The sequence below is a fragment of the Pagrus pagrus genome, assembly GCF_965226575.1.
Source record: "Pagrus pagrus genome assembly, chromosome: 16".
NCBI lineage: Eukaryota > Metazoa > Chordata > Actinopteri > Spariformes > Sparidae > Pagrus > Pagrus pagrus.
The window spans coordinates 18,162,810-18,189,898 of record NC_140200.1 but is presented as its reverse complement, the minus strand read 5'-3'; the positions used below and the strand labels follow the sequence as shown (position 1 = coordinate 18,189,898).

The window sequence follows — 27,089 nt, the reverse complement described above, 5'->3', positions numbered from 1 at the left end:
TACCACAGACATAAAACTACAACAGACAAAAATACCACAAAGAGACAAAACAACTACAGTGACAGAAAAATATAACAAATGTTGCAAAGGGATAAAGCTACTCGCATAGACACAAAACAAGGAAAGAGCACAAAACTATCACAAACAGATACAAAACAACTAGAGAAGAACGTTCACAGAGACACAAAAGTACCAGAACCAGACATATAACTACTAAGACACAAAACAACTACATAGACACACAATATTGCAGAGACAAAACAACAAAAGGACACAAAACTATCAGAAAGAGATACAAAATGACCTCCCTTTCAAACTGTGTGCTCCTATGAAAAAGGGGTGAGGGGCCTGTTTTATAATCCAACCATGTCCTCAGTGGTTATGTAGCGATGTGCTGTGGAAATGTTTTGCACCTTTGTAAATTACTGACACATCAGACCAGTGTTTTTGATATATAATAAACTTTAATATCTCACATGAAAGACAGCACTTTGAAGGAATACATCTGCGCAGATAGAGCACATACTCCACACAAGATTGCTAAAGAAAAATATGCAACAAACCTTCGACAGGAATAGAATTTGAACAATACAATTTGCTATGGCTTTATATGATTCTGAGAAACTTTAGGAAGATTCCTAATCTGTCAAAACGTGCTAGACAGGCACTCCAATGTGTCACATCTCTGCCTTCAGCCAAGTTAACTCAGGTAAAATGTACAGCAAATATATGGCACATTAGTGTCACCCAGTGGCAGAAATACAGCACAATTTTGCGCAGCACTCTGATGTCAAAGTAACCAGTAACTGAGGATCAAATGAATTTTAATAACAGGTCTTTTACTGTATGTATCCAAGAAGTCATTTTGGGAATATAGACATCTATGTATCAGTATCGTACTAGGAATGTTTACTCTTTTATCGTGGATTTACAATCATATTTTCTTAGGACAACATAAATATGAATTCACAAGCATCTGAATGTGTGTCAGTGGCTTTGAAGGCAGCATCAATCAACAGCAGATTTACCAGTCAGACGCGTTCATCAGTGTGTTCAGAAACGTTCATGACAGCAGAGAGTTGGGATGTTTCCAACCTGAAGTGAGGACAAAATTCAAAAAGTCCTGGCTCAGGCTTCCCATGGTTCTCTATCTCAGATCTCAGAGCGCTTGTATTTGCTGCCCGCAGCTGATTGGCTACAGGTACATGCCGTTGATGAGGTAATCTGACTCCTCTGTGGTGAGGGGTCGGGCTTTCTTCAGCTTGTGACGAACGAGTTTGAGACGACAGCCGATTATGAGCAGCAGCAGGGCGGTGATGATGAGGCCGAGAGCCAGCGGAAGGATTGCACCTGCAGAGGGAAACAGCAGAGCATGACACATAAAGAAGCACAAGAGGGACACATGAGAGCTGAGACCCAATGCAGTACAATGATATAAAACCAAATTGTTCATGTTACCTGACTCTGGTCCCGGATGTCCTCCCACTACTGGAAATGTTTTGGAGATGGGGATGTCACTCTCTGGTTGGCTCTGGGAGACTTTAGGGGCAGCTTCAAGACAAGATTAGGAAACATTCATCAGTTAACACGATGTTACTGGTATGTCAATGAAGTTTTACTAAAATGCACTTTAGCTTTACCAATCTCAGTCTGTTTGGTGATTGGAGGAGCCACGGTTGCTGGTTTGAAAGCCGGACCTGAAAGATGTTTCCATGAAAAATTTAAAATTATAACATTTTGATGTTGTTGCAAAATTAGGTGAAAAAAGAAAAAGTAAAAAGTGTAGATTCTCACTTTTTTGTATACATTCACTGACACAGTCCGACACCTGCAGGAAGTTGTTATGGTTTCCCTGGCAACCGCCATACAGGAAGTGTTTGCATTCTCCTGCATTTTGGTCGTAGTACCAGCGTGGGAATGTGCCTTTGCAGGGTCCAACAACAGGAGCTGAAGCACATGGATCTACAGAGAAAGAGACAATCAAATTCTTATTTACTTTTGACAATTTGATCTTACACATATTAAGACATGGAGTGTTGAGCAGAGATGATTAGCTAATTGATCTAAAGTTTACCTTGAATGAAAGAAAATTGTTCCACAACAATTTTTGTGATAAACAATTCACTTATACTTTCCGTGTCTGTATGTGGGTCTTCTATGAGATGTATGACTTCAAGTTCGACTTTTGTGCAATAAAGCTCCTGTGCAGTACCCACTGGCACACAGACACAGTTAGTGACCATCTTATGAACAAGGTGGAACATTTAGGAGCTAAAGGAGATGGTGGGGTTCAAGACAGAGCTAAAAGAGAGTAAATATTGGACTGATATTTACCAGGTGGCCTGAAACACGACTCAAAATGAATGCTAATGTTGCTCCACGTCTTCTGGAAGCTGTTCACTGTAACACTTTCACCAGATCAACTATATTTATGTTTGTCAATGTTGTGTTTAGCTTGTTGCCCCTGAGTGTCCAAATCAATCAATTAATATAGATTGAAGAGGATAAACTTTATTGATCCTTAGAGAGTCAATGCATTCCTGTCAACAACGATACACAACAACCAACAGAGAACAGGGTTTTATTTTTGATGTCATTCAACATGACTTCTCCTCTCTCTCGCTCTCTCTCTCTCTCCTAAACTTAGATTGCATGTAGACATGACTGATGGACTGAGCATTCGTGACAAGAATAAAAGACTCCTGAAAATGCACCTCACCCATGAAATACCTGCGGTGAAATACCAATGGGGGGAAGAAGTCCTTTTGGTCAGTCTCAGCCTGATTTAGGGATCAGATGGCGGAGGGGACAGAGGAGCTTTGTTCCAGCAGGCAAAGAGCTGCTTTCCCAGGGAATGCAGAGTGGCCCTGTGGCTTTGCCAGCATTTTGAGCTCAGTTCTATGACTCAATGGCTGCCTGCAGGGGCTCCATCTGCTTCTATGTCCAGATACTCACTAAAAACCCTCTCTGCCTCTTTACAAAGGGATACTGCGCTAATGACACAGTGATGGAGGGTCGTATTGTTGGGGAAATGTTTTAACAGGTAGAGCTGTAGTAAAAAAGCAAAAAACAAACACTTAATACATACTACCACTCTATTTTGTATCACCACAGTGCAGAGCAATTTTAGCCAGGTTTCAATTTAACCAAAATTTGAAAAAATTGGCAAAAGAAAATGCAAATGAATGGCGCTGTGTGCAGTGAGTGGCACCAATTCTCCAGTAGAGTAGAAAACCATGAGACAATTGCAGAAGAAGAGGGCGCAACAAGACAATGTATGAGAGCACCTAGTCGAACCTAAAAAGGCAAAAATGTAGAAAACCTGATGAAATGTATTAATGTGAGGAAGGTTACATTAGATCTGTGTGGAGCGATGAAGAGAATCTGCTGCTATTTTTTGTCTCTTCAGTCGGAACAGAAACAGCTCATTGTTCATGTGAGTTAAATGTTCACTTTGTCGGAAAAAAAAAATATGGAACAGGTGTTTCCATCTCCCATTAATGTCACGCTGAGAGCAGAATGCAAGACGGCAGGCTGGCAGATCAGTCGCAGAACATTTATTCAAAAATAAGCCACGGGAACAGGATAACTGCACAGCAGGATCAGGCAAACGCAACAGATAACGTGACGAGAACTGAACGAAAGACTGGACTTAAATAGAAACTAAACTGACGAGGGGACGAGGCGCAGGTGGAGAGAAGCGGAAAAACACAGGTGAGGGTAATGAACAGGGGAAACAAGAGAGCAGAGAAAGAGCTGACAGGCTGGGAAGAACACTGGGAACAGAGCTGGGCTGACAAAGGTTAGGTAGTGCAGGTGTGGAGGGAAAGCAGACTGGGGAGGAACATAAGACGACTGGAAACATGCATAAGACACCACAAAAACCAAGAAAACACATAAAACACAGAAATCACGGGACCATGAAAATTATGCGCATTAACTCTTCTAAAGGGGCAAAAACCACCTCAAGCGAGTCTTTGGCCATTTCCATCAACCCTTTCTAGATTCTCGAAAATGAAAACACAACCTTTTGTCTTGTGTCTTGTTTCTTGTCGTGTAACAGTGTGTAAATAAAGCTCTTCAAACACAAGCACAATCTTACCCTGACTGACTGGAGCCTCTTGTTGACTGGGACTTTGTGGAGGAGTGGCTTTGCTCCTGTCCTGAGGTGGTACGATGGTCTCTACGGTCTTTCTGGGCCCGGTCATGTTGTCATCCCCGGCCTCCTCTGTCTGAGCTACAGGCAGATGAGGGCTTGAGGGATCAGCAGGGTGGGTCACTGTCTTCCTGCTGCTGTCAACTAAAGAAATTAAATGAACAACAGAGAGGATGGTGATGTTTTGTTTGCTTGTGCTCTTCCTTTATTCTTGCATTCCATTAACTGATCCAGACAATACAATAGATTAAAAAAGACCGGGAAAAAATGGTTTCTTACAGTTTGTACAGAAGTCTTCATCAGAGCGGTCTGGACAGTGCTGCTTCCCATCACAGGCGTATGTGATGTCAATACAGCAACCGTCATCGCACTTGAACTGGTAGTTTGAACAGAGACCAGTACACACTGTGGGCACAGAAAGATACAACTAGAAATATTAACACCCAGATTTTATTCATGTGAAAGTAATATTGTATCTTTTTTTCTATGTTGTAGCATCATCGACTTCTCTTCAGTTTAGAAGTAGAAGTACTATATTTTCACATGAAACCATAACCCTGGATTTTACTGGAAACAATTAGGAAGGAGCTCACAAAAGAACACAACAAAGCTGCATGTTTTTTGAACGCATCACCTTCTGCTTGGTGTTTTGGTGCCAGCACTGTGACGGAGACGTTGTCAGAGCTCTTCTGGCCCACCGTGTCAGTGACAGTCATTTGGAAAGTGTAGACACCCTCCTGGAGACCACTGATCTTCAGCAGCTCTGGATGAGTCGCCTTCAACACATACAAAAATGAATTAAGGATGGGCAACAATTCTGCTCTCAGATTTTAATAAATCACATGTGCACATTTTTCAAAACCTCTAAAGTTTTACATCTTTTAAACAGAAGTTAGTTGCAGGCTACAAAATCTGGTTCCAGCATCGTTTGTTTTTAAAACTTCTTTGGCTGGGAAAAGTATGCTTTAATTTTACGTAACTGCTTCTGTCAGTTCACCCAAATAACAAAAATAGCCCTGCTCTTTCAGTATGCAGTCATTATAGATATATTGTTGTTTTGCCTAGATTTATCCCCTGCCAAGACAAATATGAGAGGATTTTTCTTGTGGTTCTAGTGCATCAGTGCATAAAAAATTACATTTGCTTAGTGCCCTTGGGGTCCAATTAAGGCACAAAATGCACAAAAAACTCAAATAAAACATTTGAAATACAGATCAAATCCTCTTTCATCATTTTTATTTCATATCACAATCTAAATTTATTGTAAAATCAATCAAGAATTTGTTAATAGATAAAATAACCAGCGAAGAATGTCTTGTCTGGCTAATCAGCAAAGTAAATGCCTGAAAAAATCAAAGTAAGTATAAAGTAAGAATCCAATATTACCATAAGACAGTCAAAGTCATTGATTTACAATACTGCCCACAATGGCCTGATATACCTTTTGGTGCTAAAAGGATAATTAAATGGCATAAACAGTACTTCAAAATCTTTAATGGTGGACAAGCTAATATCGCCTGGAGGTATATATCTTCATACCGTTCAAAAACCAACATTTTAAAGACTCAACTGCAACATGTCTTTCCCAAAAAAACATGTCTCAGTCACTCAGGATAATGCCCTGAGCTTGCTGTCAAGTGTTTTCACTGGAACTGTTTTATGTATAAGGTAGAAAATGGTGGAAATTGACCACAGATTTAAGTGTGATTATAACATATTGTACTAAACACTCCACATGTTGCCTCTGGCTGTGAACAGCAGGCAGCTTCCAACATTGCTGCTGTCCTTGGGGCAGGTTTGGACGTCATAATCTCTTATCTCTGTTGGTACAGCAAGGCATTATGGAGCTTGTGTTGACTTAACTAATATAAACACGCAATTTGACACTGGTGTCTGTGAGGGCGATTAGTGACAATTCATTCTGCAAATTCAAATATTAGAATCATCTGATCCCTGAAAGAAGAGAATAATAGAGCTATTACTGTTTACTTTCCTAATTCAGTCTGTTTTTCCTTCAGTTGTTTTCATTCTCACATGAAGCACTGAAATGAAACTAATAAAGTCATTTTAATGCAAGATGGCTCTGCTACCCGCTGAATAGACTGACTTTCATGTTAATGGCTGTGTCCCCTCTGACGAGTGTCCATTCATAGTGGTTGATGCCGTGGTCGTCCACACTGCCCCGTCCGTCCAGCACAGCCCAGTCTGTGGGCAGCTGGATCACCACATCCTGTCCAGCGTCACTGCGAGGAGGCTCATCCACATCTGCAGAATCAAACAGGAAAACCATGCTAATATAGAAGATACTTCCTACATGACTAGTTTATTTCATTAATTCTTGCTTTATTCCATTGTAGTTGAACACAAAATATGTCCTTTTTACTGTATTGCAGTAGGATGAGTAGTAGTAAGTAGAGATGTCTTTACTATTTTGGGGTGTGCATTTGGATATAAGATTGTACTTATTTGACTTTAGTTATCAATTAATGCTGCTGATTATTTTCTCAATGAATGTTTGATGAAATTGTGGGGAAAAATGCCTGTGACAATTTCCTTTAGCCAAAGGTGATGTCTTTAGATATCTTGTTTTGTCTGACTAGCGATCCAAAACCCAAAGATGTTCAGTTTAGAATGATATAAAACGTTGAAAAGCACGCTGAAACAAGATAATTTGTTATTTTTGCTTGGAAATGTGTTTAAAAGATTATTTGACCATCAAAACACTTAATTTTCTGTTGTTTTTCTCCAGACAATTAACTTACTTATTATTTTATCATTTCTTCGATTGTACTAGAAAGACCACTTTTCTTGCTAGCAAACAAATGGAGTCATAAAACACCTGCTCTCGTTCTCAGAGTCCTGATGACATTTTGCAGGCTTGAAACTGAAAGGCAAATCATTAACCCACCCTGCCTGTTTTAACAAGATAAGTAGCTGTTGCTTGTGGCTAAACCTAACTTGCTGAGATCTAAGTTAGGAAGTGTACATAAAACTTGATGTACTTTCCATCAAATCTGATGATGCTCTTCAAAAAGAAACTTGGAGTGCTGTCAGAGGGCTAAAAAAACTGCTTCGAATGGTGAAAAGAATTGATCTTTTATACTCCCTTTTGGCTACGGAGGATCAAGATAAAACCTCTAAAACCCAATAAAGTTTTATGTAGTCAAACCTGAGGGAAAAAACTGCAAAAACAACCCCCAGTTACTGCCTCTTTTTGTTACTGTATTAGAAGAATGACATGCTCATGAATAATTAACTAACTTTCCAGTAACCCTCACGAGTCATCGATCATCTTACCATTTCCCTGTCGTACTTGTTCCTCTTCAATCATTTTCTATCACAAGCAAAAGCTGAGCCATTTTTCTACATAATCTACATTATAATTAATAATTAAGTCAAAAATAAAAATAAATGGGTAAAATATTGAATCCTTTATAATGTGTTCATTATGACTGAAATTCTCCTTCCTGAGTTTTATTTATGTATTGAGCAGCAGTGTTTTAGCTAAAACACACTTACACAATTGGTTATTTAAGACATAATTTACGTTTTAAAGCTGCAATATGTAGGAATTGGCCATCTGACAAATTTGTATTCAAAACAAATTGGGGGCAGCGTATCACCAGAGTACCCGCTAACTGCTGCTAATTGTAGCTGCCGCAAGCTAGTTAGCTCAGTTAGCAATGCAGCTAGCAGTTCGGACTGGAAGCTAGGGGATCACGTAAGTATTTATAGGGCTCGCATAGGAGCTTTCGACTGGAAAGAACCGGGGCTTAGCTGGTTAGCATGCTAATTTCTGCAACATAATACAGAGGCATCAAAATGTCAAAACTGCTATTTATTTAACTTAATTATTATTATTTTTTTTTCACTTTTAACTAGAACTTATTACATATTATTTTACATATTGCCCCTTTAATGAATAACCACTGTGTAAAATAACTATCAGGGTATCCATATTTAATAGTTGGCCATAATGCCATGACTAACCAGCATTTTTGCCAGGTAAAACAATTACTAATTAAATTAGTTAAGATTCAATTAGAAAACAATACAGAAAATTGTTAACTATCAATACATGACAATTTTCCAAAACATGATCAGTCATATGGACCCATATCGTTAATTTCTATCCAGGTTTCTGTATAACTTGTAAGCCTGTGATATGTGATGTCCCACCTTGTGTGTCATCCTCCTCAGGATGTCCTTCCCCGGGCCTCCGGGCTGAGCCTCCGAGTGAAACAGGGAGGTGTCCCTGCGTTGTGTTGGCGGTCCGGCTGTACGTGCTGAAGCCTTGCTGCGGAGCGAAGGAGCAGACATGTTTGTTCCTGTAGGTGCAGTTGAACAGGTAGCAGCTGAGACTCTCCCCGGGCTGCCTCGGGTCCTCCTGGACCACCGCCACGGTGCAGTGAGGCTGGGAGCAGCAGGCGTGCAGGCAGTCCTTCCAGGTGTACACGCTCTCCGGGGCCAGCAGGAAGGTGGCCCCCTGCTCGATGGAGGCTTTGGCCTTGATGATGCGCTCCCCGACGGCGTTGAAGTCGCCCACACACGAGTCAATCACGTCGCCTACCTTGTACGCTTGGTCCTGCTGGAGCTGCTTGCGGAATTCCTCCAACAGCTCCTCCACCCCTGATATTTTGGTTTTGAGGTCCGATATCGGCGAAGAGCGAGCGTCGACATGTTGGCCTGCGGCCAGCAGCACAACACAAGCGAGCAGCAGCCAGGGATGCTGAGACGGAAGAGCCATGTTGTTCACACAGTAAGACGGCGTCTCCCTCTGCCTCCGGCTGGTGTCCGACGCATGAGGGTCCACACAGCAAATAAAACCTTCCTACATGAACTCTTTCTCCGTTATACTAATGTTACACCCGCTGTTTGACACAATACTGGTCTCTGAACCATGAGCGGAGCAGCTAACGGTTCGTCCTCTGACGATGCTAAAAATCCGTTGTTGTCATGGTGAGGAGGGGGGCGGCCGCGTGAGCACAGCGTTTGGCTGCTCAGCAGAAACCAGTGACGTCACAGTGATGGATAAACATGGCGAGGGGGAGCTGGCACACCTGTAGCTCTGCTTATCTCTCTCTCTCCCTCTCTGCCTGCATCATTGTGTAACACACCAGGCTCCACGGTCAGTTAGTTAGTTAGTTAATTAATTAAAGCAAATATATGTTAAGGCATAAAATAAATGAAATTACAAAATACTGTATCAACAATTTCTTGCAAGGGAAAAAAATGAAAAGAAAAAGCACCACACATGAAATCCCACATTTCAAGTGAATTTTGCAATGAAAAGAGATGTTTAAAAATCTAGTTTGTCTTGATAAAGAGCTCTTTTCTCATCTCCCACGCTTTCTTCAGGTAAGCGGCTCGTCTAAACGTTTCATATGTAAACAGCCAGCTTAATATTCGTGCATCATCCATACGTACAAAGTCAATATTTGTTTTCATGTTACTAAAAACAAAATGGAGCTCCATGTCAGCCAACAGCACATAGAACAAATCTGCGTTTCTTCGTCCAGACTGACTTACTGTCCAGTTTATATTGTTTGGTAAAAAGTTAAGGTGAACCTTTACAGAAGTATAATTTGCTTTTCAGGTGTTTATTATTCAGGTATTGTACATTACAGTAATGCATTTCAAATAGGTCATCCTGTCTATTTAATTTACACACATTGACTCAACATGATAGAAAAACGTTGCATTACATGTGACCCTTTACATTAAACCTATGTCATAAAATTTGATAGAAAATGTACATGCAATTAAAATACTTAAAGCCAACATTTTAGGCATAATTATTTGTGTGTGTAAAAACTGTTCGAAAAGAAATGTTGTCAAAGTTAAGTACCACTACTCTGAAACTTTTCACTACATCTTGCAACTTTACATCTTTGTTAATCGTTTTTTATGTGTTACCTTTTGGCACGGCCTTGTCATTCCACAACACCTTTTAGAAATCATTTTCTAGCCTGATAACTATTTGTGCTCAGCTAATTCTCGAGTGAACCTCTGGGATGACACTAGCTATGGCTGACTGCCAATAATTGTTTTATTAAAGATAATTTCATCATTTAACTTTTAAAAATGAAAATAAAAGGGACACAAGGGCGTCACTATGTCTTGAAAACAAGTGCAATTTTAGACAATGTAAAAGGAGGATCGGTATGAGGTCAGAAATAATGAAGGTGGGGAAAAAATTGCATGAAGGCGCATCAAAAGGGCAAAGAAACGATTCCATTAAAATGTCAAAAAGAAACAATTGAAGGAATAACATTAGAAACTACTTAAGCAAGCAGCACTGTTAGCCTACTGTAAATCACTGTCTTAGGTTTCATGTACCATCAAATTCAGCAAATAATGATCGTACAATGTTTGCAAACCTCAGGCCATTCTAGCTAGATAGGCTATTCTAGCTAAGATGCAAATCAGCCCATCTAATATATTAAATTCTGATTTTATTATTAGATCCTGGATAAAAATGAAATCAGAGTTTCACACCAGAATCTGTAGCAGCCGGTTTCAATCGCAGACTGTGCTGATGAAGAGCAAAGTGTTCACGTTTGTTAGTTAACAATTCTTGATTGAAAAAACAAATTATGCTTTTTAAGAAGTCTCTCATCTCATTTTCTTTCCGCTATTTCCCTATTGGGGTTGCAGGGTGTTGCCACTTTTATCCCCCCTTCCGGGGGGTTGCGGGGCTACTGGGGCCAAATCCAGCTCTCACCGGGCGAAGGCCAGGGCACACCCCTGGATGAGACGCCAGTTCATCCAGGGCCCTCTGATGGCAGAGGCTGCCTTGCAGCTTGCAAGGTGCCAACTGCACATCAGGAGCAGTTTAGGGGTTCAGCATCTTGCTCAAGGATGCTTCGGCATGTAGCTCAGTTCCGCCCAGGGGAGCCGGGGTTCGAACCAGCAACCTTCTGCTGCTCTACCCACTGAGCTACAGCCGCACTTTTTAAGAAGTGATAGGGAAAATGGGCCACTTTCAAAAAGTGCTGAGGACATGTCCCCAGTGGCCCCTGTTCTATGGAGAACAGTAAAAACAGTTGATCCGATTTTAAAATGTTTTGTAGTAAGCCGAGTGAGTAGATTTCCTAAGAACCATAGAGTGTACTTTCAATTAAAAAAATCTACTATATATTAACTACCTACGTATATTCAGTGGTGTTTGTAACAGAACACTTCTTACACATTTCTTTCACAGTTTCAAGATGAAAAGCTTTATTTTAACAATATATCACAAAAATCTCGAGTAATTTTAGATATGAAACAAAACGGACACACTGCTCATGATTATTTTCCCCATGTCTGACATCGTGTTTTAAAATAAAAAAGGTCAAGGCTCTTCCATGTGAAATTTGTTTTGCATGTCAGATTTTTCATCACAACAAACACACATCAGATTGGATGATCATATCTACAGAACACAAGCAAGATAAGCACAATTTTGTCAGTGTACAACGATAAAAACAGAGCAAATGATTCAATGTAATATTAATTACTTACTGAATATCATCTCATTTGATTTGTGACATTAGAAAATACAATATTATACAATTCATTTTTCAAATGTGTTCATTATAGACTCTGTCTGATCCACATGGAGATTTAACTCTGTTTCTCAATGTATTTTTGAAGTACATAAATGTCATTCACATATAATTTTATAACACAATATTTACACGTCTCGGAAAAATAAAAATGTAGATTCGTGTTATAAAAGGAAATGTGGAAAAAAAAAAAGCATGAACAATTTAAATAAGTCTCAGTATGGATAAAAAATTAAAATAAAAGCGGGGCATGCACTGACATCCTTCAGATTACCATAACAATTAAATTAAAATGCATTAAATAAAGTAGTGATAAGATGCCGATGATAAAAACATTAGCACAGATGATTTTTGAATGTAGTATTTTGTATCTCAGGCTTGTGTTAGAAAACGGTCAGTCTCAAGTTTTGTAAACGTTACATCTTGTAAAGACGGGAGAAAACTTTTCGAAAGTTTTCAAGATTTTCCTCCTTGTTGTCGTTACTAACCCACCAGTAGCAAAAAGCTGCGTAATGTCCATCAGGCATAGCGAAACTAGTGGCACTTCTGAGTAATTGCTGCTTTCAAAGTGACCTTGTTTTTGTTTTTTTTCCCAAAAGCCTTTTTTCAAAATTATCAAAATACTCCCGACACGAAGTTTCTTGTGTGGGTGGAAAGCTGCTCTCCGTCAAACACAGGGTCTTCTCCTGAAAGTCTTGCTCTTATAAATACTGAGGTAAGAGGAGAATACTGAGTTGTTGGGACAAAGGTCCTGACTTCTCTGAGTGGTTGTCGCCACTTAAGGCCTCAGGTTGGCTTCTGCCTGTAGTCTGTGATGGCCTTCCATAGTTTACACAGGATCCCACCTCTGACAGGACACAGAGAACAGACTGGTCAGTCAGGTTACAACATACAATACAACAGTGTGCTTATGTCTTATGTCCCTGTTTCTCTTGTCCAGAGTGTCAGAAAACATGCCCTATACATGAATTTGCACAATAGAGCTGCGAAGATTAGTCAAATAATCGATTAGTCAATCAAAAGAATATTAGTTGCCAACAATTTTTATGATTTATTTATTATGTCAGTAATTTTTCAAGCATAAATCTCAAACATCTGCTGGTTTCAGCTTCTTAAATGTGATGATTTGCTGCTTTTCTTTCTTATTTATGTGAGTAACTGTAGAGCCTTTGAGTTTTGAAAGAAGCGATCTGAAGACATCACTTTGGGCTCTGGGAATTTGTGATGAGCATTTTTTATTTATATATATATATTTGAAAGTGAAAATAACAGCTGCAGCCCTAGTGCACAACATCAATATCTGTCAATTAATGTTAAACGAAACAAGGTTTTTTACAAAATACAGAGAACAAGCTTTATGTAACGTTTCCCAAGTTAAATTTAAGACTTATTAATATGACACGGATGGAAATGTAACACTTTCACATTAAATGAAAGAATGATGGAAAACCACAATATGAAACAGAATTACCAGAGAATCAGCTTTAGCTTTTCCCAGCAGTATCATAATAATCAATCATTCCTAATGATAAATGCTAAGTGGTAGAAAATGAATGGATGGATTAACATTGAATCATTAAAGGTGCAGTAGGTGATTCTGAAAAAGACAGTGGTCATCATGGATGAGACTCAACGACTGGAATAAGACTAACTAATCAACTATCTTTCTCCAGAATCGCCTATCGGAACCTTAAATCTTTCAAGTTTGTGCAACAATAGACACATGAACTTATGACCTTCCTATCCACTGTAGCTAACAGTGGTGTCAATGCTTGCTATAGATCTCCTCAAAATAGGATTGTGCAGCATCCTGTGCACACTGCACACAACCCACCTCTCACTTAGCTTATACAGTGTGTATAATATCTCCTGACAATGGCAACCTGGTGCAAAATCATTTTAAAACATTAAACATTACTGCATACAGCAGGAAAGAGAAAAATATATAATATTTCATAATTTTTTGTTTGATTTTTGATTTTTTGAGGAGACTAAATTGAATTTTCAAGAGTTGTAGATACCCTTGACATATATCACTGTTTTGTTTTTGTAATAGTGCCACTGGGGGGCGGTAAAGGCAGACATGTTCACATACAGTAATGGCTTTAAAGGGGCACGATGTGGTTAGGAGAAGAAATCCAAACTCAGAATTGTAATATTTACAACATGTGTGTAATAATGTGTATTAATACAAACTCAGAAATATCGATTTTTTTCCATAAGTGAATAAACAAGCTGTTCTCAGAGGAAAATAAGGTCCCCAGAACACTGTTTGAAGCTAGAAAGGTGGCAGGGTCCACCACATATAAACAAAGTCTGAAATTGTGTTGTCCTTTAAGGTCAGTTTGTGAAATGAAAATGAAGAGTTTGTTTCTTGTTGGTTTGTTTAATAAAACTACACAGTGCACCTTTAAGAGTTTGTTTCAGTGATGCCACCAATGGGAAAACTGTCGTAGTGGTCGGCAACTAATAAACATGTTTAGAGATGTGATGTTGACACCTCAAACAACCACAGCTGAAAACATTTTTCAGAACTTGTGAGCACTGTTTCACACTCAGCCCTGAGAAAAGGAAATGACACTTTTACTTCTTTATTCGGGCAACCGTACAGGATGTCTAGGAAATGAAGTCTAATTTTTAGCTCTTGAAGCCCCATTTAATCTCCATTATGAACAAACTCCATTTGTCACTGCTTACTTCTGTGTTTCTGGTGTTCAGAGACGTGCAGTATTTTTTTTTAGATGTGAGAGTCAGCATGTATTTTAGTTGCTGAATACTGCTAGAGGAGTGAAACTGTAACCAGACATCTTGAAACGACAGAATGAAAGTTGACTACCTCAGTCTTAAACTCTTTAGATCGTCTCTTGTTACATCGTGGAGGATGTCGTTCAGCGTGTACTCTTCATTCAGTATCTGCAGAAACAAGTAACATTGTGGAAACATGGAAACAACCATCACAGGGTGAAAAACAATGATGTAATCTGGTGCTGTCACTGTGTGATGTTACTCAACAGACAGCAAGTAAAAGCAGGGACTCACTCTGTCTATGGAGTCCTGGTCAGCACCGTATAGCCTCAGCCAGCTGGTCAACTCTGGGTCTTCATGCCTCGGTGAAGGTGGATCCCTCTGTCCCTCTGGACTATCTGATAATGTGGGGACGTCTACGAGAGAGAATACAGGGAATAGACTTGTTTAGACCCTGTGATTTATTTACTACAGACCAGCTGTGGATGAAAAGTGGAGTCTCAATGAGCCACAACTGGCTGTAAAATGGCTGCAGGTTGGTAGAAGTAACAGCAGAAGTAGTGCTAGTGTTTCATTCAGTCAGCGTAGGAAGGTAAATGAGACGACAGTACAGACCTGCGGGCTCAGATCGCAGCCTCAGTAGTCTGATCTCCTGCTCTCTCTCCTCCAGCACTTGTTGCAGGATGGCCTGATACTCTCTCTCCTTCTCCAGCAGTTGTTCCAGCAGCCTGCGGTCAAACGAGCCAGACGGAGGAAACGCGACAGAGAGATTTATTCTTATTTTATCAACAAGAAGTAATGAATAATTAATAACGTGACTAATGCGTCTGCATTGGATTTAATCACAGTGAGAGTTCCCGTCTACCTGTTGGTCTCCAGCTTCATCCTCCCCAGCTCCATGCTCACGGACCGCTGTGCATTATGGGACTCGTGGGAGACGGTGGAGCTGAGCGTGCTCACCCCTGACGTGGCCACGGTGTCGTCGTGAGTGGCGACGGGAGGCGCCCGGCTCAAGTGGGTGGAGTTTCTGTTGGGCTCAACGTCGTCGTCCACGTCCTCCTGCTCGGCCGGGTCGCTCTCTGAGGCCAGACTGAAGTGAGGCCTCAGCTCTGGACACACAAACACACGAGACATTACTGAAGTGATTTAATGTCAGCATTTCATTTGATTATGATAATAAACCCTTGTTGAATTAACCTCAGAAACATCATGATTTATGTGTTATATAATGTTACATGTTACAGATGATACAACCTACACTATGACATAAAACTATGACAATGAAACAAAACACTTGGCTTCATCAGGTTATCTTACTGCACACCAGCCGAGCCTCGAAGCTGCTACTACTCCACACAGTAGCAGCAGCCGCAGTAATGCGCCCATGACGAGTGGGGCGTACTCCACACAGGACACTTATCTGTTGTGCCCACGTGGGTGATTTTGTTATTTTACCATCACTGAACATCCGGCAGACTCCCAGATATCTGTCGTGCAACGAAGAGCTGTGACGACTGCAGCTTCCAGGGTGCAGTCCTGTATTTAACAGACAGCTCTGTCCTGAGGGACCGGTGATAACTTATTTAGGGGCGATCTGCTCGAGACACTGATGAGGTTACCTGGCACGAGGATCGTGATGGCCGTCTGCACAGCTTTGCGGATGATGTTGTCCAGAGCGAACATCCAGTGAGGCTTGATGTTGTGGTTTCGCAGCACTTTGTTCACCTGACGACGAGAAGAGTTTCACACTTTTATTGTGTTTTCTTACATTTTTATATTCAAAATGAATCTCTTTTTAATTCGAATTGATTTTTGTCAGACCAAATCTCCACAAATGGACCTTAAAAGATCTTATTTTTTGTACATTTAAACTCCTGCACAACAAACCAAACTCTGAATCTACCAAGTTTTATCTTCTACTTTAATCTGTTCTCTCTCATGACCAACAGGAGGCATCAGAGCTTCACGTTCTTGCAGGATTACGCAACACCCCTTTACAAATATGAAAACAACCACTTGCTTCAGAATCATTTCATCTGCATAACTGCATTTCTGAGGGGGAGAGCAGTTCAGCCTTTTTACAGAATGTGCAACTGCTCCCGACAGATTCCCCTTTCACTGCCTCACTTAAAGGTTACACATGTTTCTCAGTTATCTGTCTGATCTCTGTGCAGCAGGAGCAGCAACATGGCAGCCTGTCGGCAGCTCATGAAGGTTGACAACGATTATACTGAAGTGTTCAGTGCCCATGGTTTATGCATAGGCTAGGAGCATCACTGCCTACAAACAGGAGATGGATAATAGACAGGATCACGTGATACAGATGCAGGAGAGAAGGAAAAGAGCAGCATTTGAGGAGAATATCAGCTGACCGTCTCTGCAATCATTATCTGCTGCTGTGATGTTAGCTGGTGTTTGTGTCAACACTCACAGCATCCTGGAAGCCGAACAGCACGACCTGCAGCTGACTGATGGCGGTGCTTTCAAAGTCCAGCTCCAGCTTGAGTTGCGACAGCGTGTTGGCGATGATTTTCCTGTCTGCCATGCGAACAAAGTCGGCCAGACTGACCACGAGGGTGGAGATGTGCTGAGGCTTCAGCTTCATTGCCTCAGAGCCCTGGAGGTGAGAGAGTCAGAAGCCATGACGGGTAAGATCGGGATACACATTCAGTATGAGGGGTTTTATACTTGAGGTATGTTTCTTGATTTAGGTGTCTGGCTGGTGGTGTTATCCATGACTGACCTGTGTGAGGGCCTCCATCAGGTTGGCCACCACCTTGTCCCGGTCCTCGGTAAGGATGCGGTGCAGGGTGGCTCGTCTCTCGCTGTCCTTCCGGAGCATAAAGAAGCCTGAATCCTTCTCATCAGGAGATGGAGGCGCGCTGTGGTCCTCAAAGTTCTCCACTGGAATGCTGGGTAAAAAAAACCAAAAGATTTTGGATTCAGCATCACCAGATTTTTTTCCCCCTCACTTCCTGGGACTTCTGTACTTTTGCAATAAAAAAGGGAAAAATAACTCTTGTTGAACTGAGACATATGCAACTGAAGATGAGGGGTCACAGGCAGATATTGCTTTGTTTTAAGGGGTCACATGTTAAAAAAGGTTGGGAACTGTTGATTTACACCATTGTGTGGCACTAAAATAATGTTTGCATGGGAATAAATCCAACTAAATTTGAAAACCAGCTTAATATTCATCAATACTACCATTTTGAGCAAACATTACGATAATCTAAGGTCAAGTCAAATGACTGAACATCCAAAGACGACCTCCTTGACCCCTTTTAAAACGGGTCCAGTGCCCTCTCATCCCACCTGAGGAAGAGCGACCTTGGCCCCTTGACATCCCTCTCGCTGTAGCACTTGACACTGGGCTTGAAGATGAAGGGGTTGGTGTTGAGGTCGTTGTCAGGGGAGACGGAGCCGTACTCGCTGCTGCTGCTGGTGTCCTCCACCACCACCGGCACCGGCAGGGAGATACTGCGCAGGTACTCTGAAGGACAAAATATTTTTGCTTGTTGCCTCATTTATGCAACAGTCTGATGCATGGCAGCACAGAGGGAGTTTTTATACCAGTCACGAAATAGGAGCTATAACAAAAAGAGCTAAGGCTTTGAAGAGGTTGAAATTAGTAGAAGTGCTGATGGAAAATTGGTTTCTTTTTCAGAAAAGACACAAAGAAAATCAGATAATACTCATTTATCATGTTCAGGGAGAAGAGCGCTATCTGATACATCTGGCAGCAAATTACAGCCACTCCGTTTAAATTATGAAACACATTATAAAGACTTGCAAGCATTTGGAGCGAAGTCATGTTGTGCAATGTCTATTTTGAGTTCTTGGAAAGGGCAGAATCGTGCGAGGCAGGTAGCCGCTCGCAGAAAAAAAAACAAAACCGTAGCCTGGATACCCTTCAGCAGAGCAGGCAGATGTTTCATGCAACTGTCACACAGATTATAAACACATTTCCTGTAGTGGCAAATATGTCTGAAAGAAGAAGAAAGTTTAGAGAGTGAAGTAACATACCTGACCCCGGTGTCAGAGCTGTGGGGGGAAAAAACATAAAATGTGTCATCAGCAGCAACAAAACGGAACATGATTTCCATACAAGACTGACAGAACAACATTTCCAAGTAGGCAAAGCTGTAAAAAAACTAAAAATCTATTGTTGTGGTGCCAGGGTTCATGACAGCTGCAGGGCGAATACTGAGATTATTGTGAAATCGAGACAATGAAGGTGAAGATAAGGGTGTGTTCAGGCTGCATAATAAACACAATATCCACTGTTCAGGTACTATATGGAACACACCCAAAATACAGTACTGATACAGTATATAAACTTTAAAAGACTTGTGTACATGCGAGTGGCTGACCATAATGTGCAGAAACATGTTAAGCACTTCTAAATCTCTAGATGCAGTCTGCTTTCCCACACAAGTGTCAGTTAATACCACCCTCATGTCTGTTTGCTATATGAAGCTGGAGCCAGGAGGCGGTTAGCCTAGCTTAGCATAAAGACTGGAAATGGGGGAAACAGCTAGCTACAAACTCAGCCAAACTATTCTTTTAACTTCAACTTTGCACTGTTACTGAGAGATTTTAAACTGCAGCATATCTTTATCTTCATCACCTTATATGGACCCCGGCAAACCTTGCTACTACTTTATGGAAGCTAACGAAGATCCAAAGTAGTAAAACATCAACAAGACATTCCCAGCTGAATTGAACCTACCCGTGAAGCTACTCTTGCTCTTCTTCTTGCGGCTGGTGACGGTGAGGAACTCGTCGGTGAGCAGGTCGAGGGCGGTGGCACGGCGGTCCGGGTCGGGCTCAAAGCAGCGTAGGATGAAGGCTTTGGCCTCCAGCGACATGGACTCTGGGATCTCCGGGTGGATCTTAAACATGCCCACCTGCAGAGAAAAGACACACAGAAGGAGCCCTGAATTGACATATACAGAAAAACAAATCAAACTAAGAGCACACTGCCGCTCTAAACCTCTCAGGATAATTGTTTTATTCTCTGCGAGGACTCAGCTGAAGTGTTAAGTGTCTACCCAGTGAACCCTGATACTGTGCCTCAGGCCCCGCTGTAGTTCAGGGGCAGCACTTAAGGGCAATAACACTCAAAGTTCAAGCGCGAGCCTCTCATGACAATAAGAATGCTAGAAATTCCTGCCGTTGCTGTTGAGGAATGTTGACTTAAGATCAGCAGGGAGATGCCCGTCCCTCGAGACATTCCACAAGGATGAGTGAAGAGTATATAAGGACTGTTTTACTGTTTGGATAACCTCTGAACAGCAGACACACTGCAGACACGATATGAGATCCTGCGAGAGACACACATGATGAGACTGTGCCTCCAAGAATTCTGTGATCTTTATCCAGAAAATGTGAGGAGCTCCCAGTTTCTTCTTTCATGCTTTGTTTACTAGAAGGTGTATTCAGCGCAGGAACACACTCCTCCATGTTTGAATCCACAGCCCTGTAATTATATTACATCTTATGGAAAATTCCTCTGAGGAGTCCTTTAATGCTTTCCAGACAACCTTTAAACATCTTTACCGTCCTTAATGGGCCACACATGCATGGCTAAGAACAATAATTCATGGGTGTGGAGCACTTTACATTTCCATCCAAAGCAAATACACAGTGCAAATCGTGCGAGTTAAAGACTTTAGACAAAGCCACGTGCACATAGAAACTGGAAAACAAAACATGAGGTAGTCTGTGTTCTCGGCGAGCCACGCATGTTTGTTTGTGTTCAAACAAACGTTCACGCACAGACAATATTTGGAGTTTCTACTGGGCTGGATCGCGTTACAGCACGCAGGTGGCGACACAACGCAGGTGCACAACGGCTGATTCACTGGGTTTGTTTCCATAAAAAGAGGAACAGATAAGTGCTGACGCCACACATGCAGATGGTGTCTTTCTTGTGAATTGAGAGCATGTTTTTTTTAAACACAGTGGATTTAAAGGTATGAGGTGTTAGTTTGCATGTGAAGCAGGTTTCCATGATTTCAATATGTCAGTGGAGCCGTCAGTTTGAGTTTGGATAAAAGTCTTACAGTATTCTTGACTATCATGTCTGGTCCCATTATGGAGGTCTGGTGAGCGCTTTAATCAGGCGATAAAAAGAGAAACTTAACACGCGTTGTGGTGACGATGACGCACGTCATGTTTTAGTGGGATGACAGTGTCATAAGTCGTGTGTCATATGTGTTTTTTGGCTAAAATGTAACAGTAATCTCTCTTTTCTAAAGTCTTGCCTATCTGTTATTTAAAATACTATCAATGTAATCTGATTACATTCATGTATATCCTCAAACGGTTGTGATCTCCCCGCTGATAAACCACCACATGAAGTTTCATATGTAGGCCGCAAGATAACAACAAAACCAACTCCGTGACAACTGAGCAAACTCAATCTGCTGATTAGGACTGTGGTCAAATGCCGGTAAGTTAACCTTCTAAACTAAATCTTACTAAATAAATAAATGAATGAAATGATTGAATGTTAACCTTAACATGTTGATTTTTTCTGACGCTAATGTTGGTTGCTATGGTTGGATAAGATCGCCATACAAGGTTTACAAAGAAGAAGTTTCAAATTAAGATAGCAACAACATGCACCATCAATTTGCTACATCATCACAACTCTTAATAATTCTTAAAGGTGAATAAAATTTAAATTGGAACTAACGAAAAGATTTTTCATGACTGTTGCTGTACACAGGCCTGTGCATGTTATTCGTTCCTTAGTTTTGGCCTCAAAAAGCACGACAGCTTTAAGTGACCTTAACAGCAGACAAAGCTCATGTCAGAGATATTGATATATAGACACATACCGATTCTTAAGATTTGAATTGGTTTCAATAGTCATTTTCTGCAGTGTCAATAGCAGCAGAGCTTTCTCACTCTCCTCTCCCACAGCGAGCTGACACATGCCCCACCTTCAGTGCAAACACAGTCCCACTTCCCCCAGAAGTAAATCAACTTACTGTAGATGCTGTCAAGGCTCGTCAACAATTTTATGCCTTGAATGTTGTGTCAACACTGAGCAACATCAATTATTATTTAGTTTTCTAGGCATTGTACTGAAGTAAGAAATTACAGTATCACAACAACAACAACACTATAGAATAATCTTAAACATCATAAATATGAATTAAGAACTAATTCAGTTTCAGTGCAGCTCATTTTCTTATCATACAACAACAGGAAGCTGATGGTAAACTCTTAACATGAAATATATCTCAGATACTTCGTGCATATCAGGGGAGCAATTAAAAAAAGTTTCCTAACATGAAAACTGACCACATCCTCAGTTCTGCTGAGCTGCAGCTGTTCACCGGCTCTGTTGATCAACACTTTGTGGAAGATGTCACTACAGAAACAGATGTTCGCCTGCCTTCTGCGGCCCGTTTGCTAAAATTAAACACATCACCCAGAGGAATGATGGGATATGTGACTGCTGGTGTCTCTCACCTTGAACATAGCAGCCTGCGGCTCTCCCAGTTCATAGAAAGGTGGTTTCCCAGTGGCCATCTCTATGATGGTGCAGCCCAGAGACCAGATGTCTGCTGGCTTGCCGTATCCCCGGGGACCCTTGTCTATGATTTCAGGAGCCATGTACTGTAGTGTGCCTGGAAGAGAAACATAAATACAGGATAAATACATAGACAGAGATGATGTTCGTTAATGTAGATGCTCATTAAATGTCAGTAACTATGCCAGTAATGGTGTAAAATACTTTCAGGGTGTATATTATATAAAAGCGACTCAATGTGCAGTCATCCCGCTGGCAACTTATCTGATGTATTTGGATCTGGATGCGTTCGTTTTAATTCCCGATTCTTTTAAATTTGTCCTTAAGAAACAGATTAACATTTTGGGAAATACACTTATTTGCTTTGTGTTTGTTTAACCCAGCTTGTAGAAACAGCACTGCTGGACCATTTCTTCGCCAAAACCAATAGAGAGCTGCAGCGATGATGTCTTTTTGTAGGCTAACCATTAGATTTTGGATTATTGCAGAAAATCAGCTCCGTGGCAAACACAAGTTTGTGATGTACATTTTGTTCAGCAAGATAATCTTCACAGATGAACACCACTGTTATGATTTATGTTAGACAGACTTCAGCGTCACCAAAACTAAGCCTCCTACTACATTATACTACACACACACTTTACTATAAATTGTTAATCCATGAATTGGAAAGTTTGAGTTTGAGTAGTTTGCAAGAGTCCACCTGGAGAGACAGACTAGTAAACAGGTGACCTTTAATGTCCCCGACAACCTCTGTCATCAAATTTAGCCTCTTGTTAGCTATCAGCTTTTTAAAGACACTTACCAACTCACAAGTGTGGTGTTTATTAATGTGTTCTATGTCACAGAAAAGAACACGGCTCTTCTCTTAAGCTTATGCTAACCACAGACCACATTCACACATCCAAACAAAAGACCTTAAAAATATCACATTGGAAAGGGCAAAAATTTGACTAATTTTCATGCTTTAGGAGTGGTTCCTGCGGCCCTCGTTAACTTCCTTGAGTCTCTACTTGGAAACCTGGATATTGCTCCGAGCCAAGAAATAGTTCAGATGTAACCCCCAGCGAATTGTAATTTTATAATTCAGTCCTGTTCGGATTAGAAAGGGGATAAGACAAGATGTACGGTTATTGATCCCGCGTAGGAGACTTTCAATTTGACACAGCGGCACAAGGGAAATGATAAGATACTTCTTAGCACAAGGCAGAAATAAATTAAGAGAAAACATAAAATAGAGTGAAATAAAATACACTCGAATAAATACGATAAAGCAGGATAGAAATGTTATATATCCTAGATGGATCCATGTGCATATGCCTGTGCAATGTTCATGTAAATGTGCAATGTGCAAAAGATTGAGATATACACACACACTGTATACACTCATACATGTGCAATTAAATCAAGATTAATCAAGATGCATGTTAATTAGTGAGCTTTAGATTTGTTAGCTGTGGACACTAGCTAATTCAGTCTTCATGCTAAGCTAAACTAACTGGCTGCAGCTTTATTTTTTTTTCAATTCAAAGGGGCTTTATCGGCATGAAAGTTTAACAACAATGTTGCCAAAGCATCTGTCCAAACATTCGGACATAACACAACAAATAACAACACCAACACAACACCAAGATTAATTAATTAGATTTTATATTCATCCAACGAACATGAGAGTGGTAACGATCTTCTCGTCCAACTCTCTGCAAGCGTGAATTAATTTTCCTTTCCAAACTGTGAAACTGCTGATTAAAGTGTGAGTGTCTTCCCCTGTTTCACACCTAATAAATAAGTGAATGAATTAATGAAGTCAATTAATGACAGGGAAAACAAACTCTGACTAATCTTAATTACATTCTGCACGTGTCAATCGCGGAAGGAAAAGAACGTCAAACCTGCCGTCTGCTTGAGGCATAATAAACGAACATTTGCTCTTTTTGCATTCGACAGCCTCGTGTATAGCACTGAAGATGAAAACAGGCCCTGCAGATGAAAAAGTCTACAAAGCTATTCATAACATCCAACTCCACTTGATTCATTTTCAAGGTAACAAAATGTTTCAGTCAGTAAAAGATAAAAGCGACAGCAGCATGAAAGAAACCTACGTAAATGCCAAAAATAGCCCGGCATTGACTCTAATTATAAGTTGCCTCGCTCTTGAGGTAATGACACAATTCCTAAAAATGACCAATCAGGTTACAAGAGCCTTATCAGGGCTTATGGCCTTAGGTGAGACACAGCAAAGAGCCTTTCTGTGCTGCCACGTAATCGCAGCTCAGTCCAAAGTAACATTTCAGCTCCCCATTCAAAGGACTCTTTTGTTCTAAGAATAGCTCGCTGGACGGTGTGTGCTGCTTTTAGACGCTCACATACTGAGCTAAAAACAGGCAGGGACACATTTATAGCAGAATGAGCTATAAAAAGGAGTAGCCCAGTTTCCTGAAAAGAGCTCCACCATCGGGGTAAGTCCCTGTCTTTACCAATCAGCTGCCAGATGGTCTAATCCAAGGAGGTCAAACTGAGCTGCAATTGGCCGCCGTGGTGTCGACATCACACAAGACACAAACCTGCCCGCAGACTCAAGCCAAACCCAGCGTCTCTGAACACAAACAGTCAGTGATATCACTTATGTGCCTAAGCCCTGAGACGCAAGAGAGAACAAAGAATCTATCAGTGAAAATAAAGTTTTTCCAGGATCATTTTTGAAGGTTTTTTTTCCGTATGTGAAAGATTAGTCAGTTATTTAAGTGTTTGTTGTTGTGATACTCATTCTGACCACAAGAGGATGTAAGTTTGAATTTTCCTATGCACTCTGAACACAAGGCATGACAGGAATATGACATAGGTTGTTACCACACGCATATCTTTGCGTCTAGAGTGCGTGGGGAAATTAAACTCACCTGGAAGAAAGCGTGAATGCTTTTATTTCTATGTAGAACACGGGGTTGTGGTGCACTTCTGCCTCTTGGGGCCGACATGAGTATTACAAAAACAAACACTAACAAAGTCTTGACAATAAAAGTTACCTGTCAAAACTTTCACAGATTAAAATAATAGAAACCTTAAAATAATGATCCTGGAAAAATGTGTTTAAAACCTGTTTCACCTGTTTTAAAAGATGAAAAAAAGAAACATTGAAATTATTCTAAAAATTCAAAAACTGATGTTGTTTTTTTTTCTTGCCTCTCAGGGCTTCCGTACATTATTAATACTAAAAACGTTGACAGATGACAAAGTCATCCTGGCAAGCTAAATAAGATTAAATCCTTTGAAAATGTATCATTGGATTTTTTTTTTCTCTCATTTGCCTCTCAGGGCCTCCATACTTACTGGCCAAGGAACTGAGACTGATTACTGTTGTTTCCTGAAAATGCAGATTTGTCAGGAATTTAACTAACACTTTAAGTATTTTTGAGGGTTTGTGTGTGAACAGGAAGCAGGGGGTGATTAAGTCTGGCAGTCGTTGGGTCAGAGCGTACCTGTGAAAGTCTCAGTGCAGGGGTTGATCCCCGCCAACCTCTTGGATGTGCCAAAATCTGATATCTTCAGGACGCCGCTGTAGGTGTTGATGAGAACATTATCACCCTGCGGATCGAAAATACATCCATGAGAACAACACACACCCATTCCCTCGCTCAAATTCCCCAGTCACGATGGTATTGAGATAATGCCAAGTGGCTGCAAATCCCTGAGAGTGACAAACAGCAGGTTACAACACAGTGCGTAGGAGGACGAGGGCGACATCCCGGTCAAAACAAGGTGATTAACATTTACGCGCCGTTAATGACGCTTATATGACCGTGTTGTTAAATCAGGTGGATGCACGGGGGAAGAGGCTGCTGAACCTAATGACTGTGTGTGATGGAAGTGTTATCAGTGTTGGTTTGTCATAACAGAGATAAGACAGGGAAGGGATTTTACAGAGGAGAAAGAGAAGTCAGGATTTACCGAGCTGAAGAGAAAATGCTGTGAGCAACCGGGATGCTGTTTGAATGCGTAACACCAAATCAAACTTACTGTGCACAACGAGTCACAGAGACTGAGTCCTCAAACAAAGAGAGAGAAACTGAAGTTCTGCAGTTCCTTATATAATTTACCTAGTGTCTTACTTTATTTTACTTACATAGTGTGTCCGTCTGCGCATGTTTGTGGTTCGGGACTCATCAATATCTTTGGGTGGATGGCTGATTTTTTCTTCTTGCATTGTATTCTTTTTTTTGTTGCATTTTCTTGTAATTGTTTATTTTTCTGCACATTAATTCATCTATCCAACCATTTAAGCTTTATTTTACTTTTACATGTTGGCACAATGAGAGTAGTTACTCTCTTTTTCCTGACTGTCCTGTGTTTACAGGACAAAGAAAGAAGAAAAATACCAAACAAAGAGGCAAAGATAGAGTATAAATACACACATTAACAAAACAAACATATAATACATGTTTCCTGTTGCTGTTTGCATATTAGATTAAAGCAGACAGACTTTACTTGTCATTAAATATGCTATAAATACAATTATTTTGCCTTACAAACCTCTAGTCTGCGGTCCTTTAGTTTTTCTTAAATTGACATTTTTGCAGAGCACATTAGTTGTTGTGAAACCTCAGCTGATGCTAAGCTAAGACTTAGTGCACCTCCCACATACCTGTCAATCAAACCCTGTGGACACTGGCCAGTACTGACATCTTTCCCCCGCATTTCCTGTCAACAAAGTTTAGGTTTCTGTACGCGGCGCACCATTTTATTTACTGTTAAGTTTCTCATCTCCAATATGCAGGAGCCTTACATGCACCTCACCAAAATCACTTCCTTGTTTCTGGTCGTGAAAATGCAGAGATGACACCGATGTCTCACATTCACCAGCTGTTCCTTTTTTGTTTTTCTTTAGGATATCTTAACTTGACATTTTTGCAGTGCACCTCCCACATATCACCTGTCAATCAAACCATGTGGCTACTTGCCAGTACTGACATCTTTCCCCCTGGACTTCCTGTTAACAAAGTTTAGATTTCTGAGGAAGGTGCACTATTTTTCTGGTCTGTTCGGCCCCGTAGCTCAAACTCCTCATGCTAACTACCCCATTCTTCCATCTATT

At 40.8% G+C, this 27,089-nt stretch overlaps 2 protein-coding genes across 2 annotated transcripts in view; both read right to left on the bottom strand.

Moving 5' to 3' along the window:
• Positions 1-1,109: 1,109 nt before the first annotated feature.
• lrp11 (low density lipoprotein receptor-related protein 11) lies at positions 1,110-9,160 on the bottom strand. The gene is made up of 9 exons (XM_084378194.1): positions 8,336-9,160; positions 6,264-6,421; positions 4,791-4,932; positions 4,436-4,561; positions 4,103-4,300; positions 1,795-1,962; positions 1,641-1,697; positions 1,459-1,551; positions 1,110-1,350 (listed from the first exon to the last, which is right to left on the bottom strand). The coding sequence occupies exons 1-9, from the start codon at positions 8,901-8,903 to the stop codon at positions 1,196-1,198; spliced, it is 1,665 nt and encodes a 554-aa protein (XP_084234320.1). The 5' UTR covers positions 8,904-9,160; the 3' UTR covers positions 1,110-1,195.
• Positions 9,161-9,708: 548 nt separating this feature from the next.
• The window catches only part of map3k5 (mitogen-activated protein kinase kinase kinase 5), a 71,334-nt gene continuing 53,953 nt past the window's right edge, over positions 9,709-27,089 (bottom strand). The window contains exons 18-30 of the mRNA XM_084378282.1: positions 25,477-25,582; positions 21,940-22,097; positions 19,184-19,361; positions 18,478-18,495; positions 17,767-17,944; positions 17,195-17,363; positions 16,883-17,068; positions 16,071-16,176; positions 15,317-15,560; positions 15,067-15,179; positions 14,746-14,867; positions 14,543-14,619; positions 9,709-12,553 (exon numbers count right to left, since the gene is read on the bottom strand). Coding sequence (XP_084234408.1) covers positions 12,493-12,553; positions 14,543-14,619; positions 14,746-14,867; positions 15,067-15,179; positions 15,317-15,560; positions 16,071-16,176; positions 16,883-17,068; positions 17,195-17,363; positions 17,767-17,944; positions 18,478-18,495; positions 19,184-19,361; positions 21,940-22,097; positions 25,477-25,582 — 1,716 coding nt within the window. The 3' untranslated portion in view covers positions 9,709-12,492. The remainder of the gene's footprint in view (positions 12,554-14,542; positions 14,620-14,745; positions 14,868-15,066; positions 15,180-15,316; positions 15,561-16,070; positions 16,177-16,882; positions 17,069-17,194; positions 17,364-17,766; positions 17,945-18,477; positions 18,496-19,183; positions 19,362-21,939; positions 22,098-25,476; positions 25,583-27,089) is intronic.

Coding starts and splice junctions, on each gene's coding strand:
- lrp11 (XM_084378194.1), bottom strand. CDS start 8,903: ATGGCTCTTCCGTCTCAGCATCCCTGGCTGCTGCTCGCTTGTGTTGTG. Junction 4,562..4,790: donor ACCAAAACACCAAGCAGAAG/GTGATGCGTTCA, acceptor CTGTGCCCACAG/TGTGTACTGGTCTCTGTTCA. Junction 4,301..4,435: donor TGAAGACTTCTGTACAAACT/GTAAGAAACCAT, acceptor TAATTTCTTTAG/TTGACAGCAGCAGGAAGACA.